This window comes from Dryobates pubescens, chromosome 2 (assembly GCF_014839835.1).
Source record: "Dryobates pubescens isolate bDryPub1 chromosome 2, bDryPub1.pri, whole genome shotgun sequence".
Taxonomy (NCBI): domain Eukaryota; kingdom Metazoa; phylum Chordata; class Aves; order Piciformes; family Picidae; genus Dryobates; species Dryobates pubescens.
Window position 1 is genome coordinate 7,185,005 of NC_071613.1, and position 20,677 is coordinate 7,205,681.

The 20,677-nt window shown below is 45.6% G+C and overlaps 1 protein-coding gene across 1 annotated transcript in view; it reads right to left on the bottom strand.

The window, feature by feature from the left end:
* The window catches only part of COL9A1 (collagen type IX alpha 1 chain), a 65,098-nt gene that overhangs the window by 29,969 nt on the left and 14,452 nt on the right, over positions 1–20,677 (bottom strand). The window contains exons 6-19 of the mRNA XM_054168017.1: positions 18,974–19,051; positions 18,312–18,332; positions 16,821–16,895; positions 16,223–16,258; positions 16,053–16,115; positions 12,353–12,406; positions 11,248–11,283; positions 6,483–6,506; positions 6,135–6,188; positions 5,561–5,614; positions 4,242–4,274; positions 4,004–4,060; positions 2,862–2,915; positions 1,728–1,781 (exon numbers count right to left, since the gene is read on the bottom strand). Coding sequence (XP_054023992.1) covers positions 1,728–1,781; positions 2,862–2,915; positions 4,004–4,060; positions 4,242–4,274; positions 5,561–5,614; positions 6,135–6,188; positions 6,483–6,506; positions 11,248–11,283; positions 12,353–12,406; positions 16,053–16,115; positions 16,223–16,258; positions 16,821–16,895; positions 18,312–18,332; positions 18,974–19,051 — 693 coding nt within the window. The remainder of the gene's footprint in view (positions 1–1,727; positions 1,782–2,861; positions 2,916–4,003; positions 4,061–4,241; positions 4,275–5,560; positions 5,615–6,134; positions 6,189–6,482; positions 6,507–11,247; positions 11,284–12,352; positions 12,407–16,052; positions 16,116–16,222; positions 16,259–16,820; positions 16,896–18,311; positions 18,333–18,973; positions 19,052–20,677) is intronic.

A 20,677-nucleotide genomic window follows, 5' to 3' on the forward strand; every position in this document is an offset into this window, starting at 1 on the left:
GGTCCTGCTCTGGCAGGGGAGTTGGACTCAATGATCCCCAGAGGTCCCTTCCAACCCCTGGCATCCTGTGATCTCGTGATAATATAAGTGTGAAGTTTAGGTGTCTGCCACACCTGAAAGGCTGGACTGAGGAGGCAGTCTAGTGCAGCAGGATACAATTATTATCACTTCCCTTCAAAATGCAGCCTTGTAGGGAAATTGGCTTCCATTTATTCCTCTTTCTCAGAGACTGAAACTACATGACATGTCTCCTACTTGCAGAGAAACCAAACCCCCAGCCATAATATGTTTGTTCTCAGCTGGTGGAACAGAGAAGTGAATCAACAACATTTAAAAATGAAGGGGGGGAAAGGAAAGTCAATCTCTAATTGTTTTTTTGATTCTTCTGTCTTATTTCCCAGCAACTGAAGAACTTCACTAAGCTGAGCTAAATTAATTGGTCCCCACAGGCCCTTCAGAGAGCAGAAGCTGCATCTCTGAGCTGCATCTCTGTGGCTCTGAGCAACCTGATTTAGTGTGAGGGATCCCTGCCCATGGCAGGGGGGTTGGAACTGGCTGATCCTTGAGGTCCCCTCCAACCCTAACAATTCTGTGATTCTATGATCTCAATACAAGTATTTTCTCTGCACCAGGGATTCTTTTTTCAGCATCAGGCATAAGATAGATTCCACTTTTTCCTTTACTCAGTTTCTGCTCTCTCTGTATCTCACTCTAGTCCTAAGCCAGAGGTTTACATTGGTGTTATGTTCAGAGATAATTCTCTAATTTAGGATTGGGTTGTCATGTGCATCAGGGTAAAGGGCCTGCATGATATCACATCTGGACAAGAATGCCATTAAACAGCTCATTTCACACCGGGGGGGGGGAAGTATAAAAAGCCATCAGAAAAGAAACTACAGAAGTTCAATGTGTTAAGCCTACTTCTATCATCCCCTTCATTCTGTTCCCTGTTGCCTGTTCAGCTGTGGCAGCCATAAGGAACTACCAGGAAACAAGCTGAGGAGGGATGTGCCAGAGCAAGGAAGTGAAGCAGGCCATGTGAAAACCCAACATTCTAAAAACCTAGGTGTGGTTGAGGGATTCTTCAGTGGCATGCAGGAAGGCAAAAACCTTCTGGGAAACAATAATAACACAAAGAAAATCTGCCCTGCAATAGCTGCTGCTTTATCCTCAAGTCATAGCTAAGCCTGAATGTCATAGTTAAGGATGTGTTGAAGAAACACTGCCTTTGAAGTCACAAGTCATCACAATTATGGAAGGGAAGGGGGGGAATAAATAACAATTGAAAAAATAATAAAACCCCCCACACAAAACAACAACAACAACCAACAACCAAAAAACCATCACAACAAAGCCAACTATTTGCACAACCTAAGCACAATAGGAGGAAGGCTGGGGAGGGACTGTTTAGAAGGGCTTGCAGTGGTAGGATGAGGGGCAATGGTTTGAAACTGGAGCAGGGGAGATGTAGGTTGGACATAACACACAGGGCAATTTAGGACAGGAGCCAAATCTTTCCACAGAACTATTGAGAACTTTGTGCCATGCCAGAATGTCACTTTTTGGAGAGACTAAAATAATCCAACTTTCACTCCTGGACAGTGTGGCAGAATCAAGAGAAAGGTGTGGAGAGGTTTTAATCATGTCTGGTTTCACACAATAAGAAGAAAACAATAGATGACATAACAGAGCAAATGAGAAACACTGTTTAAAAGGAAATACTTTACTGGAGGCCCTTGAGCTCCCACTTCACCACTGGGTCCTTGGTCTCCTTCTTCACCCTGAGAAAGCAACAGGGATACATCTGTAGCTAACCCACACCACACACATATTGCTCTGTCATCATAGGAGCCACATTTATTATTTGCTGGTTTATGGAACACATCTCTTGCTTGAAGGAAATGTAAATGAAGTCCCACTGCTTCCTCAGAGCACAGAGAGATACTTGTTTATGTTCACATTCCACTCAACCATTGGTCAAAAGTGCAAAGCATCTCCAGTATAAAGAAGATGTAGCAATAGAACTAGGAGCAATGGCTTCAAACCAGAGAAGAGCAGATTCAGACTGGATGTTAGCCACAAGTTCTGCACCATGAGGGTGGTGGAACACTGCAACAGGTGACCCAGGGAGGTGGTTGGGGCTCCATCCCTGGAGATATTCAGGGTGAGGCTCAACAGGGCTCTGGGCAACCTGATCTAGTTGAGAATATCCCTGCTGACTGCTCTGGAGGTCCCTTCCAACCCAGCCCATTCTCTGATTCTATGATATTTAACTCTTAATCTTCCTCTCTATTTCTTTTTTTTTTTTTGACATTGATCTCACTGGGGTTTCTTGGGTTTTTAGACCAGTGGCATGAAGTGACATGCTTTTCAGACTAGTGGCATGAAGGTTTACTCAGGTGTGTGGAGGGACTGGATATGCTGGGAGCTCTGCATCACCAACACCACACTGCACTTCAGAATTCTTTGGAAATTGAAGTGGTAAAGCATCTTAGCTGGCTTTCAAGTGAACAGGACTTGGCCTCCCTTCTATAGTTACCATCTCTCTTTGCCTATGAGCTTGCCCTCTGCTCTTTCTCTCTCAAATGATTATTTTCCCTCTCACTACATCTGTGCCACCAGACAACTGACTTGGTAAATCCACAGAATTTCTGTGCATCCCTCTGTATTTAAATGTCTGCAAGTTTACCAATTAATAACTTTGACCTTAATTTTTCCCATGAGTTCTATTTTAATTACATTGAACTACCAAAATCAAAAGCAAGAGAAGAATGACTTCTGCTTTGTGATAACTACAGAGTGCAGGTGAATGAAGAATGGAGATATGCTTTTGGTTACTTTGGAGCATTATCTTTATTTACCTTATAACCTTGTTTTCCTGGTTCACCAGACTCTCCTTTTGAACCTTTCTGTCCCTAAAATAGATGTAAAAGAAACAAAAAAAGAAAGAAATCAAGCAACAGAGATTGTTCAACATTACAACACTGAGTTTCAAGAGACAGACACAGACTCCCCAGAGCTACCTTGCAACCCTCATTCACCACTTCTCCCTCACCTATCTGGTTAACACTATATCTTAGACACCATGTTCAAAAAGATCTGGAATCCTGGGTCTAACAAAGCTGTGTTTCTACTCAGGTTAGTATTTCTTCCTCTGTTATCCCTTAACAATTTGCCCAGGGAGGTCAGGGATGTCCCCTTCCTGGAGGTGTTCAAGGCCAGGTTGGATGAGGTCTTGAGCAACATGGGCTAGTGGAAGGTGTTCCTGCCCGTGACAGGAGGATTGGAACTAAATGATCTTTAAGGTCCCTTCCCACACAAACCATTCTATGAATCTATGCATTTCCTTAGGCCAACATTATTCCTAAAAAACAGCAGAAAAAACCCCCACCATTTAAAAAGACTAAGAAAAAACCAATCCTAGATAAAATGAGACTTAAATATGTTAATTTCAATCTAGTATGTCAGAGGTCTCCCACAAAGACAGAAAGAAGGATTAGACTGGAGATCAGGAAGAAATTTTTTCCAGTGAGGGTGGTGAGACACTGGAACAGGTTGCCCAGGGAGGTTGTGGATTCCCCCTCCCTGGAGGTGTTCAAGGCCAGGTTTGATGAGGCCTTGAGCAACCTGGGCTGGTGGGGTTGGAATAAGATGATCTTTAAGGTCTCTTCCAACCCAAACCACTCTATGATTTAGGGGAATATTTGAAATTTCTAAAGTCAGACAACAAATGGTTCAGAAAGTGAATGAAGCAATCTTTCACATGCTCTAATCCTTCCAGAACCACACATAAATTTTACCCTGAAGATTACAGCAGCAGTAAGAGACTTCACCAAGAGAGGTTATTTCAGCAGTCAAGAGCTGAAATAACTCTAAGCATCCAACACTGCTGCAAAGAAATTTTGGAATTAGCAGTGAACTGCCACCTTGTCAAGCCAGGAATTACCTTCCTTAGGGTTCTGAGATCTCTGCAAGGAATGCTTGAACAAAGAGGTTCTCTTACCTTCATTCCCATTAGGCCAGCATGTCCTGGGCGGCCAGGCGGACAAGCATTGGGACACTGAAAAAGCATCCACACGGTTACAACCACACAGGTTCAATAAGGTCATCTGAGATGACTTTAAAAAAATAAAATAAAATAAAATAAAATAAAATAAAATAAAATAAAATAAAATAAAATAAAATAAAATAAAATAAAATAAAATAAAATAAATAAAAAGCCAGTGTGGGAACTGTCTTACCAGTGGGTCACCATCCTGCAGGCCAATTGTTCCCTAAATTAAATGAAATTAATCCAAGTCAGTAAAAGAGAAACCAGCAGGGGGAGAGAGAGGTAGTAGAGTGTGGGGGAGAGGGACTCCTGCTTTGGCAGGTGGGCTGGAGTCAATGACTTCTGGAGGTCCCTTCCAACCCCTAACTTTCCATTATTCAGTGATAACCCTTCCCTTAGAGAGGCAAAGCACCAGGGTAAAGCTTTCTTTTATCCCTTGCAAGCAGCAGGGTTGGTTGCAAGAATGGCATTAGAACTTAACCCACCTGGAGGAAATATTTCAGGCTTTTGAGCCAAAGAGCAAAATTTCCTCCTCATCTCAGTGAAAATTCTGCCTCTGGTGAGGCCCAACACAGACTACATTTACAGCAATTCCACAGTTCATAGGGATGTTTAAAACCTGTCAACACTCCAGGGTTTGACCCTTTGCAGAAATGCAAAGCCATCACAACAGAAGTTTCAAAGGTGGCATAATCAAACCATCTTTAAGAACCATGAAGGCTAGAAATTTGTTTTCTAAATAGAAGGTTAGGTGTTGATATGGTTGGATGAGTTCTTCCTCAGCCTTTGAACACAAAGTTCTAGGTAATATGATTTCATATGTGACCAGCAGGACCAAGGAAGTGATCATGCCCCTGCACTCACAATGGTGAGCTCACAACTTGGGTACTGGGTTCAGTTTTGGGGTTCTCACTACAAGAAACACATTGAGGTGCTGGAGAGGGTCCAGAGAAGGGCTACAAAGCTGGTGAAGGGTCTGAAGAGCAGGGCTGGTGGGGAGCAGCTGAGGGAACTGGGGGTTGTTTAGTCTGAAGAGAGGGAGGCTGAGGGGAGACCTCATTGCTCTCTGCAACTCCCTGAAAGGAGGCTGGAGTAGGGTGGTTGTTGGTCTCCTCCTTGAGAACAAGTGACAGGATGAGAGGACATGGCCTCAAGTTGCACCAGGGGAGGATTAGTTTGGATATGAGAAGAAACTTCTTGACTGAAAGGGTTCTCAAACACTGGAATAAGTTCCCCAGGGAAGTGGCTGAATCCTCATCCCTGGACGTGTTTGAAAGAGGCAGAGATGTGATGTTGAGGGCCATGGTTTAGCACCAGTCTTGGTAGTCTTCAGTAGTGGTTGGACTTGATCTTAAAGGTCTTTTCCAACAAAAACAATTCTTTGACTCTATTAAGACAGCCTTGCTGAAATCTTAAAGTCAGTATTCAGCTGTAGGACTGGAGAAGTTTTGTTCAAGCAGCAACAAGACAGAATTCAGACACTAGCACATATTAATGGCAATTGCTTACCCGAGGACCCGGTGGTCCTGGTGGCCCTGGTGGCCCTCTTCTTCCTGGGTCTCCCTGAAAAGGGGTAAAGTAATTTTGTTTGATCACAATTATTGTGAGAAGCAGCAGTTACACATTCAAACAACATAGCCACAGTGAGTGTGTGTGTGTGAGGTAAAGAAGTAGAGTTGGGGAGTGAGAAGAATTAGAGCGGGCAGGGGAGAAGAAGTAGAGTCAGGGGGGAGAGAGAAGGAGTAGAGTGAGGGGGGGAGAGAGAAGGAGTGGAGTCGGAGGGAGAGAGAAGGAGTAGAGTAGGGGGGGAGAAAAGTAGAGTGTGGAACACTAAACCATTCAATTCTTATCTAATGTGTGACCCTGACTTTGTGCTATTCATCACTTCTTGTTTCTGATGAGCTTCAAACACATCTTTCCTCTACCAGTGATCACCAGTAGAGGTAAAAATATGTTTTCAAGCACTGTTATAAGCCAAGCAGTGTTTAGATGGCACAGTAATTATCCATTTTATTCTGTAATTGGTTAATTTTTCCTAGCAACAGAATAAAGCTGCACTTTTAGCAGACATAGTCGTACTTACAGGTGGACCAGCACGACCTACTTCCCCAGGAAGCCCTGCAGCACCAGCTGGGCCCTACAACAAAATCAAACAGAATTTTTAAACCACACAGCACCTCTACAACAAGCACCCAAGGAGTGAGCACATGCAGTTCCCTCCTACAAGCAACTATGCCTTCAGCCACCTGTATCCCTACACCATTTACCACAGACCTAAGCGAGTAGGAGCTGAAGAGGACACACAGAACACCAGGATTAAGAGTCTCTTTGTTCACTGAATTAACTTTCATGACAGCAGAAGAGCTCCACTGAATATTTTATCAGATCCATTGAGCAGCAGACTTAGGAGTTGTAAAAAAATGATACTTACAGGTGGTCCAAGAAGACCTTTGCCCTGTGAAACAATGAACAAAGCAGGTCAGAAAGGTGGGGAGCGTTCCACACCTAGTCAAGCTGTTTGCTAAGAACAGAGTGGGGGGGGATTAAACAGGTACCAAAAACCTGAAGCTTGATCCTGCAAAATCAGTTTGAAAATCTGTTTAGCTAATGCTAAATATCAATTTTGTTCCTGGGGAATCAATATCTGGAGGGGAAAACAATCATTTCTTAAATGCTACTGCAAGGCAATGTATTCAATTACAGAACCACAGAATTGTCAGGGTTGGAAGGGACCTCAAAGATCATCCAATTCCAACCCCCTTGCCATGGCCAGGGACACCTCATATTACAGCAGGTTGCTCACAGCCAGATTCAGCCTGGCCTTCAAAACCTCCAGGGATGAGGCTTCCACCTCCTCCCTGGGCAACCTGTGCCAGTGTCTCACCACCATCATGGGGAAGAACTTCTTCCTAACATCCAATCTGAATCTTCCCATTTCTTGTTTTGCTCCATTCCCCCAGGTCCTAAAACCCTAAAAAGTCCCTCCCCAGCTTTCTTGTAGCCCCCTTCAGATACTGGAAGGTCACAATTAGGTCTCCTTGGAACCTTCTCTTCTCCAGACTGAACAACCCCAACTCTCTCAGCCTGTCCTTGTAGGAGAGGAGCTCCAGCCCTCTGCTCATCCTTGTGGCCCTTCTCTGGACACCTTCCAGCACTTATTTACAAACACCTGAAGTTTGATTGAGCAAAATCAGTTGGAAAATCTGCTTAACTAATGCCAGATATCAAATTTATTACTGGGGGAATCAATATCTGGAGAAAAATCCAATTATTAAATGCTACTGCAAGGCAATGCATTTAATTACACTTGTTTACAAACACAAAGGAATGAAGGCATTAAAGCCTTTGAGGTTCAGCTAATTGTCAAGCACCACGATAAACACATCTATGCTATGAGCATTTCCATCTAATAGTGCATTTAAATTGTTAATAAAAGAGATTTAATTTATTAATTTATTTCTGTGTGTGTACCAGTGCTTCCCTGAGGTCTAAATCCATTAAAGAACTGATTACTGAATCAGAAAGAACCAAACTGCTCCTGTTGATGTGGTTTTTTTTTTCATTACTGTTCCTCTGAATCATTTTAATGAGAAGTGTTGAAGAAACAAACAAGTTTCTGGCTGTGTGGACAATCCATTTGCCCCCTAAGAAAACAGATGCCTCAGTCATGCATTACTAAAGCAAATGGGTAATTTTCTGGAGAACAGTGTCACTGATGTGCATCTAAATTCACAAGCACAATGAAACCTTCAGGAGATGTGAGGCAATAAAGCAGCTGGACTGAGTGGAGCTTGAAAGCCACATAACATCACAGCAGGACAAGGCTGTCTTTAGGAAAACTTGGAATGCCACAGGGAAGATTTCAAGCAGTTGCCAGTCATTCCATTTTAACCATTTAATACACAGCAGAAAGTAACCTTCCTCACCTTGCAGAATTCCTTTCGTATTGGTTAACACTCCCTTGCTGCAATCCATTATTATCATCCACACCTATACATATATTATCCATGTCTCTCTATATGTGTCCATGACCAGATAAATCAAGCTGCATCCCACACCTAACATTCCATCACCTGCCTTTGAAAGAAGGAAACCACTTACTTGCAGGTTCTCATTAGAGTACCGCTTGCTAACATGCCCCCTAATAGTGGCAGGGAAAGTCAGTGATATCAAAAGAAGAAGCTGTAGCTACTGTGTCATCGTAGAATCATCATAGAATGGTCTGGGCCAGAAGAGACCTCCAAAGGTCATGCAGTCCAACCCCCCCACAGTCAGCAGGGACATCCTCAACTAGATCAGGCTGCCCACAGCCCTGTCAAGCCTCACCTTAAATATCTTCAGAGATGGGACCTCAACCACCTCCCTGGACAACCTGTTCCAGTGTCTCACCACCCTCATGGTGAAGAACTTCTTCCTAACATTCAATCTAAACCTGCTCTTTTCCATTTAAAACCATTGCCCCTTGTCAATGTCCAGACCACACACAGTCCTAGAAGCCAGTCCTCCCCTCTGCCCACTCCACTGCATCTCCTCACTCTCCTGATTATGACTCCAAGAATCACAGGCAATCCATGCCTCCCTCTCACCCAGCTACTCCACCTTTCTGGCCCTAACTCCCTGTAAGCAGACCAAGTTGTGGAGAGGAGAGCTCCACGGCCATCAGCCAGTAAGAACCTACACAGAGCAGATAATGAACTCAAGCAACTGCCTATGCTTCTGCCTCTGTCTGTATCCTGAGAGGGGAAACTTCTCCACTGCAGCCTGGGGCAGCAACCTTACATCCTTAGATGTCTGCTGCCTGCTTTGGAGAGGCTTATCTGACCCACAGAGCACATGCAGTCCACAGCATGGAATCACCTGGTTCAGAGACAAGACCTTACCCATTTAGTGAGCACCTCCACACCATCAGGGCAGCCCTGCTGCCATCCACCACAAAGAGTCACATGCCAGTATTTCACAGAACCATAGAATGGTCTGAGTTGGCAGGGACCTCCAAAGATCATCCAGTCCAACCCCCCTGCAGTCAGCAGGGACATCCTCCACTAGATCAGGTTACCCAGAGCCCTGTCAAGCCTCATCTTGTATATCTCCAGGGATGGAGCCTCAACCAGCACCCTGGGCAACCTGTGCAGCAGCTGGGCTTTAGTAAGCCTTTAAATATTTTAAATTCTTCTGTCATTAAATACACAAAATGCTACCCACAAGTTAGCTCTGTGAAACACCTGCAGCATGGCAGCTGACAGAGAAGTTAAGAGGGAGCTTAACAGTCAGCGCAGACTTCAGTGCACTGAATGTAGCAGACCCAGGTGTATTTACCAGAGCCAGGTCAGCATATTTTGGTGGTAAATGACTTGAATTAATTAGACATATTCTATTAACTTTGCATCTGTTGTTGGGGACACTGTCCACAAAAGAGATGAGACAAAGAGAATAAATTAAAACTAAATGATGAAGCAGGGAAAAGGAGAGGAAAGGGAGAGCAGAAGGAGCTAACTAAAGATTGCTGGGATGCATTCTGGGGAAGAAAGGGAGACAGAAGCAGGAAAGCAAATTCAGCGTGTAAAACTTTCTTTCCATTACCCTCAAGTCCTAACTTGGCCAACAAATTCCATTAGAATTTACTGAAGGAGAAGAATTTAGAGTTTATTGAAGAACAAATTGAAATTCCATTAGAATTTATTGAGCTTAAAAAAGCAAAGATAATCCTTTAAAACTAATTAATGCTGTAGTCAAAGCTTCTTGACTTGCTGTTTGCACTGAGCACTTTAACAACTTCAGCAAGAGGTTTGGGGTGGCTTTTTTGTGAGAAATGAAGTCTTTGGATAACCATCCAGAGACCACTCCACTTGCAAAGGCCACTAATTGAATTCAAAGCAGTTCATAATTGCAGCTAAACAGTCAATTAATCATGCAGCTAGCATGCAGGCTCATAAGGGTGCTCACTGTGTAACAAATGAGGTGTCATAAATCAAACCAAGACCCTCAAAAGTTAAGGAGCTCCATAACTTCATGATCATAGTAAGAGCTTCTCAAAAGGTCTCTGAAGCACTACCACCTCTACCCTTTGTTGCTGTTGTTGTTCACAAGCTCACAGGATGTCAGGGGTTGGAAGGGACCTCTGGAAGTCACCAAGTCCAACCCCTCTGCGAGAGCAGGATCATAGCATCCAGCACAGCTCACACAGGAGCACATGAAAGTCTCCAGAGAGGGAAACCTCACAACCTCTCTGGGCAGCCTGTTCCAGTGCTCTGTGACCCTCGCAGTGAAGAAGTTCCTCCCCATGCTGAAGTGGAACCTCCTGTGCTGTAGTTTATATCCATTGACCCTTGTCCTATCCCAGGGTGCAACTGAGCAGAGGCTGTCTCTTGCTTCCTGACCCCCAGCCCTCAGATATTGGTAGACATTTATTAAATCCCCTCTCTGTCTTCTCTTCGTCAGACTAACCAGCCCCAGGGTTCTCAGCCTCTCCTCATAGGGCACATGCTCCAGTCCCTCAATCATCTTGGTAGCTCTCTGTTGGACTCTCTCCAGCAGATCCCTGTCCCTCTGGAAATGGGGAGCCCAAAACTGGATACAATGTTCCAGGTGAGGTCTCACCAGGGCAGAGTAGAAGGGGAGGAGAACCTCCCTCAATCTGCTGGCCACACTTCTCTTAATGCACCCCAGGATCCCATTGGCCTTCTTGGCCAACAGGGTGCATTGCTGTCCCAGCAGTGTGGACAATGTGTTGTTATTGTTTTGTAGGGGTTTTCTCAATTAGGTTTCATTACTCTGAATTTAATCTCACTAAAGGTGAGACTGGTCATTTTCTTCATGGCATTTAATGGTAAGAGTCCTTCATACTAATGCTTAAGGGCTAAAAAGCCTCCTCATGTACTAAACGAGCACACAGTCTCAAGCTGCACCAGGGGAGGTTCAGGCTGGATGTTAGGAAGAAGTTCTTCCCAGAAAGAGAGATTGGCTGTTGGAATGTGCTGCCCAGGGAGGTGGTGGAGTCCCCATCACTGGAGGTGTTTAGGAAGAGACTGGATGAGGCACTTGGTGCCATGGTTTAGTTGATTAGATGGTGTTGGGTGATATGTTGGACTTGATGACCTCAAAGGTCTTTTCCAACCTGGTTAATTCTATTCTATTCTATTCTATTCTATTCTATTCCATTCCATTCCATTCCATTCCATTCCATATGCATGGCTTACCGGAAGTCCACGAGCACCTGGCAGTCCTGGCTCACCCTGGAAGAGATCAAAACAGAGTTTTTCAAGAGGTGTTAGAAGAAACCTTTATAAGCAAAACATATGAAGATGTTCTCTCACTTAGTGGACATATTCTGCAAACATTGTTTGTTTCAGTAATGCCACACTGGCTTCAGTGGGACTTGATGGAAAGGGAACATTCACTGAATATTGAAGAGACACAGCCCTAAGCCTTTTTTCCTCAAAAAAAAAAAAAGAAAAATAAACATGCTGGTTACTCTGCCTTCTTATGTGGATTTTATTTGTTGGATTGCTGATGAAGTCAGGTTTCACTGTCCTAGTTTTCACTGGGTATTACTATGACATAATTATGATAGAATAGCTGAAGTTGGAAGGGTCCTCAGACACCATCTACTTCAACCTCTCCACTACAGGCAGGGACACCTCTCAACTAGACTCAGCTGCTTAAGATCTCATCCAGCCTGGCCCTGAACACCCAGAGGGAGGAGGCATCCACCGCATCCCTGGGCAACTTACTCCAGAGTCTCACCACCCTTGTACTTCAAGAAATTTTTCCTCAGCTCCAACTTAACCCTGCTCTGCCTCAGCTTCAAACCATTCCCCCTTGTCCTGTCTCTAGACACCTTTATGAAAAGTCCCTCTGCAGCCTTCCTGCAGGATCCCTTCAGGTATTTGAAGGCAGCTCTAAGGTCCCCCTGGAGTCTTCTCTTCTCCAGGCTGAACACCCCCAGCTCACTCAGCCTGTCCTCATAGCAGAAGTGTTCCAGCCCTTGGAGCATCTTTCTGGCCCTCGTCTGGACTAGCTCTGACACCTCTGTGTTAATTAAAGTACAGCAAGATGGAAAGAACCTCACCATTTCTGAAGGTGCTCAACCTTAGTGTCACTGCTGGCTGGGGGAATGGAAGTTGTTCTGTACTGTGTGAAAAGGGCTCAGTGGGTCTGTAGTCTAGAGATGCTTTGATTTTGTAAGGAAGGCTGAAGCATCTCATTAGTTGCATAGAACCACACACAAATTCTGCTAAGGCAGAGGAGAATAAAGCAGACTAGAATAAAATCCCATCATTTCATGCAGAATTTTGTTCTTACCTTCTGTCCTTTGGGTCCTGGGGCTCCACGTGAGCCATCAGGTCCTGTAAATCCCTTTGGAAGTAATACAGACAATGTTAATGCAGGGGTTATGTGGTTTTCTTAATCACAACAAAAGATATTCTGAAACATAAAGCAGCCCTGAAAGGAGACTCAAAATTCCAAAGTCTGTCTGCAGGCACAGCTGGAACTACCTATGGTGACAAACACCAATGCCTGGGATATGTGACTTTCAAAACTTACTGCTAAACCACAATTAAACTAAACACATTAGTTCCTTTCCCCTTTATTTCCCCTTCTTTGTTCCTCTTTTATTCTTTCCCTTCTTTACTGCTCTTTCCTCCACCCTTTTCCCTTCTTTTATTCCTCCTTTACCTTCCTTTCAGCCTTTATTTCTTCTCCCCTTCCTTTCTCCTTTCCTTGATTCCTCTTTATTCTTTTTTCCTCTTATTCCTCCTTTTTTACCTCCTTTTTCCTTTTCTCCTCTTTACCCCTATTTTATCCTCTTTTTCCTCCTTTTAACTTTTTGTCCTCTTTATTCCTCTTTTTTGATCTTTTCCTTCTTTTTTATCTTCTTTTTTTTTCTCCTTATTCCTAATTTTCACTTTCTCCTCCTTATTCCTTCTTTTTCCTCTTTATTCCTCCTTTTTCCTCTTTTCCTTTTTTCCTCCTTTTCTTTTTTCCTGTATTTCTCCCTTTTGCTCCTTCTCCCCTCCCTTTTATTCCCACCCCTCTTTATTCCTTCTTTTCTTCTCTTTGTTCCTCCTTTTTACTTCTCTTTTTTTTTTCCTCTCTCTTTCTTCCTTCTCTCTTCCTCTATCTTCTTTCTCACTTCCTTCTCACTTCCTCTCTTACTGGTAAAATACTGGAGCAGGTTGCCCAGGGATGTGGTTGAGGCCCCATCCTTGGAGACATTCAGGGTCAGACTTGATGTGGCCCTGGGCAGCCTGCTTTAGTTGGAGGTGTCCCTGCTGACTGCCGCAGGGTTCAGCAAGATGACCTTTGAGGGTCCCTGCCAACCTGATGCAATCTGTGAATGTGTGAACCTGAGAACCTGACATTATCTTATTTCTTTCAATGGGAGCTTGATTAATTTAGTTTGTGCCTCAGGCTAAAAAGGGCTCTCAGTGTTTTCCATACCAAATAAGCCATTCATTAGCAAAACAAAACAACAGGCTGGATTTGAGCTCAGTTTTTGAACCACTCTTGTTTATCTGGCTAAAATTAAAAAGCAACCAATGGCTATGAATTCATTTGAAGCTTTTCTTTCGCTTCCAAATTTTTAACCAGCTTTTAGGGCTTAGAAATTTCCAGATATCCATAAAGAAAAGCTTTGCTTTAAGATTTGTCCCAAACTTTTCTCTTTTTTTCTTTCTTTGGCTACACTTGCAGCACTTCAGTGTTCACCCAAAGGGATATTTCCCCTGGCAATCTGCTTTTGAAAGCTCACAAGATCATTACAGGCAATTACTGTACAGTATCCTTACTCAAGTCTATTAAACCTGACACTGAAATTGTTTGTGAAAGAAAAAAACAATTAGATGGAAAAAGTCAGAAGTGCCTCAGCAATTAAATGAGGGAAAAGGTATTCTGCATCTAAAACCCCAATTAAGAGGTGAGCACACAGTGGGAGTGCAGCAAGGTCCCAAGCTTTGGTCTTCAAGTGGAAACTGAAAAGGTTCACCACTTCAGAACACTAAGGTTTATTCCCTCCACTAAAGTGAGGCCATTTGCAAGGGCACACAGATATCCAAAGCTGAGCTGAGTCTAAAAGGTTGTTTCACCTGATTGTGTTTGTCTGGGCAAAGGAAACAAAACTGAGCCTGAAGTCAACATTCTAAGAGGAAATCATTTGTAAAGACATGGATTTAACACATGTATGAATGGGTCATGGTCCTGGATTGTTTTCAGGAGGGGAAAAAGAGGTGGGGTGGAGATGGCGAACCATTTCCTCTTACAGAGGTGAAATCTGAAGTTCAAATTAATGTTAACTAAACTTAATTAACTTTTTAATTTAAATTAATTATTTTTAATTAAATTCATTAAACTTGAATTTAAATGCATTACATTTTAATTTAAATTAATTAAATTTTAATTCATTTGATTGGATTTCATTTGAATTAATTTGATTTAAATTCATGTCATTTGAATTGATTTAAGGACTTTTCAGCTCCCTGTCCATTCAATCTCTTTTCAAAAGCAAGTACAAAATTAACCTCTGACAGCATCCCAGAATGTTAGGGGTTGGAAGGGACCTCCAAAGATCATCCACTCCAGCCCCGCTGCCAGAGCAGGATCACCTAGGGCAGATCACACAGGAACACATCCGGGCAGGTCTTGAATATCTCCAGAGAGGGAGATTCCACAACCCCCCTGTGCAGCCTGTTCCAGGCCTCTGTCACCCACACAGGGAAGAAGGTTTTCCTCCTGTTTCCATGGAACTTCCTACGCCTCAGCTTCCACCACTGCCCCTTGCGCTGGCATTAGGCGTGAACCAGCAGAGCCTCTGGGCACTCACCCTGCACATCTTTATCAACAGCAATGAGGTCACCTCTCAGGCTCCTCTGCTCCAAGCTAAAGAGCCCTCAGCTCCCTCAGCCTGTCCTTACAGGGAGATGTTCCACTCCCTTCAGCATCTTTGTGGCTCTGCACTGGACTCTGTCAAGCAGTTCCCTGAGGTCTTTCCTGAAGTGAGGGGCCCAGAGCTATCAGAGTCTTCAATAAATATCAGGCTCTTTCATTTACATAATTTGCAATGCTAGCTAAGATTTGTTGCATACAATCTTTATTTTTGCTGCTTTCAATAACAAAAGCATTCTACCCCCACCTATATAACTTAAACACCAGCTTGCCTGCCTCCTGGCAGATGAGCCACGTCCTAATGTAAAAATCTTGCTGCACAGTAGAAAAAAAATGCTTTCAAACACTGCTCTCAAGAGAAATAGGAAGAGTTTCCCCCAAATACATGGAGATGTGGGGTTTACCACTAATTTTTTCAAGAGATCAGTGCTAGATCCTGTTAAAATTTTGGTTTTCTCTGTGTTTTCCACAGAGAAAGGGAGATACATTAGCAGGTAGGGGCTCTGCAGGGGCTGGAAGGGGTCTGCATTTTTAATAAAAGCTCTATGGAAATCAGAGTTTGGCCTTGTTGGGTTTTTTCCCCCTCAGAAACTGAGTTAAAATTCATCCTTAAGCTTCATTTTAGTGAAAAAATAACTACTGCTCACTGTCCACAGCAGACCTGTGCTTGGATGCTTCTCTTGCCAGTCTTGCCCGTCTCTTCACCCCACAGGGAACAGGGGGATGAGCTAAGGCTCATCCTGTTCCAGAGGACACAGCACAGCCCCCTCCCTGCAGCACATTGGTCTAACATCCCCTTCAGAGAAGGCTGGCAGCACCCCACCCTCCTTGTGCTGTTCCTCAGCTGCTGCCCTGGCTGCCCTCAGTGTGGCTATGCTCCTTCAAGAGCATCTTTCAGCTTGGAGTAAAAGTGCCTCTCCTCCAATGTACGCCACAGGCACTCACTGGCAGCTGAGAGGATGCCAAAAACCTCAAAGCAAGGTCGTGCTGCTACAGAAATAGTCTAAACCCAAGTGTTTTTCTTGGGGGGGGGGGGGGGGGGGGGGGGGGGAATAGTAAATAAATAAATACAATCAACCAACCAACCAAGAGGAAATTCCAGCAAATCAAGCGTACTCACATCAGCTCCTGGCTCTCCAGGCAGGCCAGGGGATCCTGGTTTGCCTGCATCCCCATCTGGACCCTTAGAGATTTAACCAGACAGTTAGGCGTGCTTCAAAGCAGATCAGAAGCAAAGCTCAAGACCTCTTCTCTCACAGGAGCAAAGGCAAAGTAGCTGAAGTCACTTACCGGGGGACCAGGGGGGCCATTTGGACCTCTCTCCCCCTAACAAGACATGAAAAGAATCATTCAGAGCCACAGCAAGCTTTCATGGTCCCTCATGGAAAACACTGATTTACAGACTTCTCAGCAATAATCCCAAACTGATTCATGCTGCAGGAAAGGAGTGTTGAATGTGTACATGATTGCTGTCAGAGGCTACGAGAAACAAGCACAGAGGCTTCTGACAGGAACTGGCGGGAAAAAGATCCTGTCAGGAACAACGTCGCAAATCCTTAGCATGCTTTAATATGCATGACACTAGGTAACCCCTTTGGAGATTAGGATTGCAAACCCCCCACACACACCCCCCATTTAAGGCAAATAACCACAGCATATGACTCTGATTCCTTAAAAATAAATAATCCTGCCTTTTCCACAGCAGAGAGAAGCTGAAAGGCCACCTTCTTCCCCACCCCCCCAGCCCACTCCAGAATATGAGACCCAGCAGTTCTGAGGTGTATCTGCAGCTGAATTGGAGCTCCCCACAATCAGACACAAGGGAGGATAACACAGATACACCTCGAGGCGTTTCCTATTTCCCAGGCAGGGCATGGGAAACACTTACATCAATGCCATCAATACCGGGAACTCCTGGTGGCCCTGGTGGACCTGGGGGGCCTGGTGGACCAGGAAAACCTCTCTGTCAAGGAGGGGAGGGGGAGAGAGCAGTTAGAGTCTGGCAAACCTGCTGGACACAGTCTGGTGGTGGGGGCTGGCACAATGAGAGGTGGCTTGTGTGGGTCAGCTGTGTCCCCACTCCACACCATGTCAGGACCCACAAGCCCTGTATCCCACCTTAGCTGTGGCTGTGACGACCAGCAACACTCCCTTGGTGGGGAGAACAGGGATGGGTTGTTAAACTCCCCTCCCTGGGCAGAGCCACTCTCCAGCACCCCAAGATGCTGGCAGAAGCCAGGGCAAGGCACAAGGGTCTTGACTCCCCCAACCCAACAGAATCTGAGTGCCACATAGCAATGCCAGGGTGGCAGAGGTAAAAAGAGTGATCTTTGTGAATCAGACACTGAAATTCACTAAGCTACTCTGATTACTCATTCAGTGAGCACAAAGGGGACAGTCTTCCTCAGAGTTTGTGTTAGCAAAGGAAACTTAAAACAACCCTTTCCTAACTTCACTGCCGTGCTCAGTGCTTTCCTCTGGTTCCTCAGGATTACATTAGCAGCTTTCTCAAGGCACCAGGCTCCCAAGGGGCAGCAGAAAGGCTTTCACAGGTCTCCCTCCCTATAATGGAAGGCTCTGTTCTCCTCTGAGCTCAGACCATGGCCCCACAACGGTGCTCTGTGGGCAAGAGGCTGACCCAGGCTCTACTGGGGCCCTGTGCCTGGCCCCTCGCTCCCCACAGGGCTGCTGCTCTGGGTGTCATTCCAGGAACCAGGCACCAGTCTTCCCAGTAACAATCCGTCCAGGGGTAGTTGCAGGTGGTGATTCCCACAGTGTCACCCAGCACCCTGCAGACAGCTCACAGAAGTGTGGTAGGGGTCGGCAGGGACCTCTGAAGATCATTCAGTCCAGCCCCCCTGTGAGAGCAGGATCACCCAGAGTAAAGCTCACAGGAATATGCCCAGGTAAGTTTGGAAAGTCTGCAGAGGAGACTCCACAGCCTCTGGGCAGGCTGCTCCGGTGCTCTGCCACTCTCAAAGTCAAGAATTTTTAACTTTTGTTCACATGGAGCCTCCTGCGTTCCAGTTTGTGTCCACTGCCCCTTGTCCTGACTGGACACCACCGGAAAGAATCTGGCTCCATCCTCTGACACTCGCCCTTTAGGTATTGATAAGCATTGATAAAATCCCCCCTCAGTCTGCTCTTCTCCAGGCTAAACAGCCCCAGCTCTCCCAGCGTTTCCTCACGGGGTAGATGTTCCAGCCCCTTCATCACCTTAGTGGCCTTTGCCAACACCACACCAGGCTCAGTTACAGCTATTACGAGGGAGAAAAGGATGGAAAACCCTGCAGCAGGTCGGTGCCAGGACGGAGAGCAGCCTGCAGCCTCTCTTCACACGCACCTGGGCACTGAGCCCCATTCCTTCTCTCCCACTTACCTCGATCTCTGTCTGGCTTATCTGCAAGGGAGGAAAACAAAGTCAGAATAAACTTACTTGAGCCAGGCAGAGAAAAACAACCTGCAGGAAAAGCCCGAGGGGCAGGAGGCCCCGCACAGCTCGGGCCATGGAGCTGGAAGGAGCCGGCTGCGGCTGCCGGGGCGGCCGAAGGGTGAGCCCCGCTGCAGCCCCTCACGGCTGCTCGCCGGCGCTTTGGGGAGGGTCTCCGGGATTGGAGGAAAGCTGAAGGCTGGGGAGGGGAGGACTAAATGCCAGCAGCGCATTAACCCTTTGCCCTGCTGCTGTGGCGTTGGGCACCGACCCTCAGACTCCCCCTGCCAAGGGCTTTCCCGTCGTCAGGCTGCCCGTTGGGGCGGCAGCGGCGAAAATCCCTCCCTCCCGCCCGCAAGGCTCAGCTTTGGGGAGTCTCCCATCCAAGCAGCGGGGAGAAAGTCAGTCACGGAAGGGTTAAAATGAGGCTGCTCTGGGGGGTTGGGTTTCTAAAGGCACCAAATTCCAGGCAGGTATGGTAAAAACTGGCATCCAGGGCCAAAAATGGGGAGGGTAGTGGGGAAAGTGAGAATTTTGTGGGCTGCTGCCGGCAGGCTACGGGCAAGGGCACGGCAGGACAGGGCAGGCGCAGGGCAGAGCAGGGAGCTTACCCGGGTCGGCAGCTCGCCGCAGCCTTCGCGCTGGGGTCTGAGAGGGTCGCAGTGAATTACCATCCACTGGATTTCGAACTGGTAAAAGAGATGAAGATGTCATTAATTCGAGTTAGAGGGGGGTCACATTCCTTAGCTAACGGCAGGGTTTCCAAGGCATTTCATGGTAACAGCTACAGGTGTCAGGGAGAGCTCAGCGAAGGACAGAGCTCTGCCCAGCACTCCCCCGCTCCTTCCTGAGTGGAGATCCTTGAAAGAGAGGACATGAAGCCACCGAAGGATTTAGAGAGAAGGTGAGGTTCGTCGTGTGTCGTTTTTCAAGTGTTCTTTATAAGCACAAGCGTTTTTCCTCATGCTGTGTGGTGGTTTCATGAGACACAGTAAAAGTCATTGAGGAGTGGTAGATCTGAGACCAGAAACGTAGTCAAAGGCTTGGAAGTCCAAAACAGTGGCAGCAGCCTGCTGCTGGGTGCTAGACATCTACGACATTTCACTTGTGCTTGAAACGTTTGTGTTTGGAGCTGGAAAATGGCACAGGGTTAAGGAAAACCTCTTCTCAGAAACTGCATCACTCGATGTGATGCATAGATTACAAAATACACCCTGCTGAAAGCGACTAAATAGCTCAACTGTACAGCTTCAGAGCTGTGTCAGTTGATGTGTAATCCATCACATCAAATTTGAAGTACCAGAAGCGTATTCAGTTGTGCATAGTTATTGTATCTAATGTTTGTAGTCTTGGGTTGTTTCCCCTGCCCATCACATGCAGCAGCAGTCCTATGAACCACTGATGAGTGGTTTATTCAGAGATTTCTCTGTCTGATGATAACATTTAGGAGGCTCCTATTCCTTTCTTTTCATTAAGGATGACTTAGGAGTGGGTGGGAAAGACAGTTTGGGTTGTTTGTTCTTCTTGTTACAAGTTAGAGCCCTAGTGTGGAAAAGACTGGTTTGGCTTGGTTTGGTTTGGCTTGGTTTGGTTTGGTTTGTTCTGAGAAGCTGAAAATAGAAATGAATGTCTGGAGGCTTTCACTTCTTATTCCATTGCTTCTATTGAGCTAAAGTACCTTCCCACCATTCCTCCCACAACATAATGTCTCACTGCTTTCTGGCTGCCTTCTGTGCTCCCCTTGGGATACCTTATTGCTCTCTTCAATCCCAACCCATAACTGATGCAAAAGGCAGGCTGTCCTTCTGAGATGCTTCCCTCTCCCACCACCATCCTTACATTGCCTAAGTTGCATACTGGCTGCTGGAACTAATAAATTGAGTCTGAAGTCCTTTAAGATCTCTGCAAGACACACACAAACACATATCCACAAGTTTCTTTATTTAATCTATTTTTTTCCTTTCACCTTCACCACTCCAGCACTGCCACTCCTGAAACCCTCCCTATCACATCCCTGCTGTTCTGTTTACCTTGCAGTCATGTTGGTTTCCAGCACAAAAAGCAGCAGTACCCTCATTCCTTTTACCTGTTATCAGACACCACTATCTGTGAGTCAATTCTCTACCTCCTTTATCTAATTCTCACTTTAAAACCCTTTCCCAGTCCTTAATAACAGGCAACCAGCACCAGAACAAGAGGACACAATCTCAAGCTGTTCCAAGGGAAGTTTAGGCTGGAGGTGAGGATAAAGTTCTTCACAGAGAGAGTAATTTGCCATTGGAATGTGCTGCCCAGGGAGGTGGTGGAGTCACCAT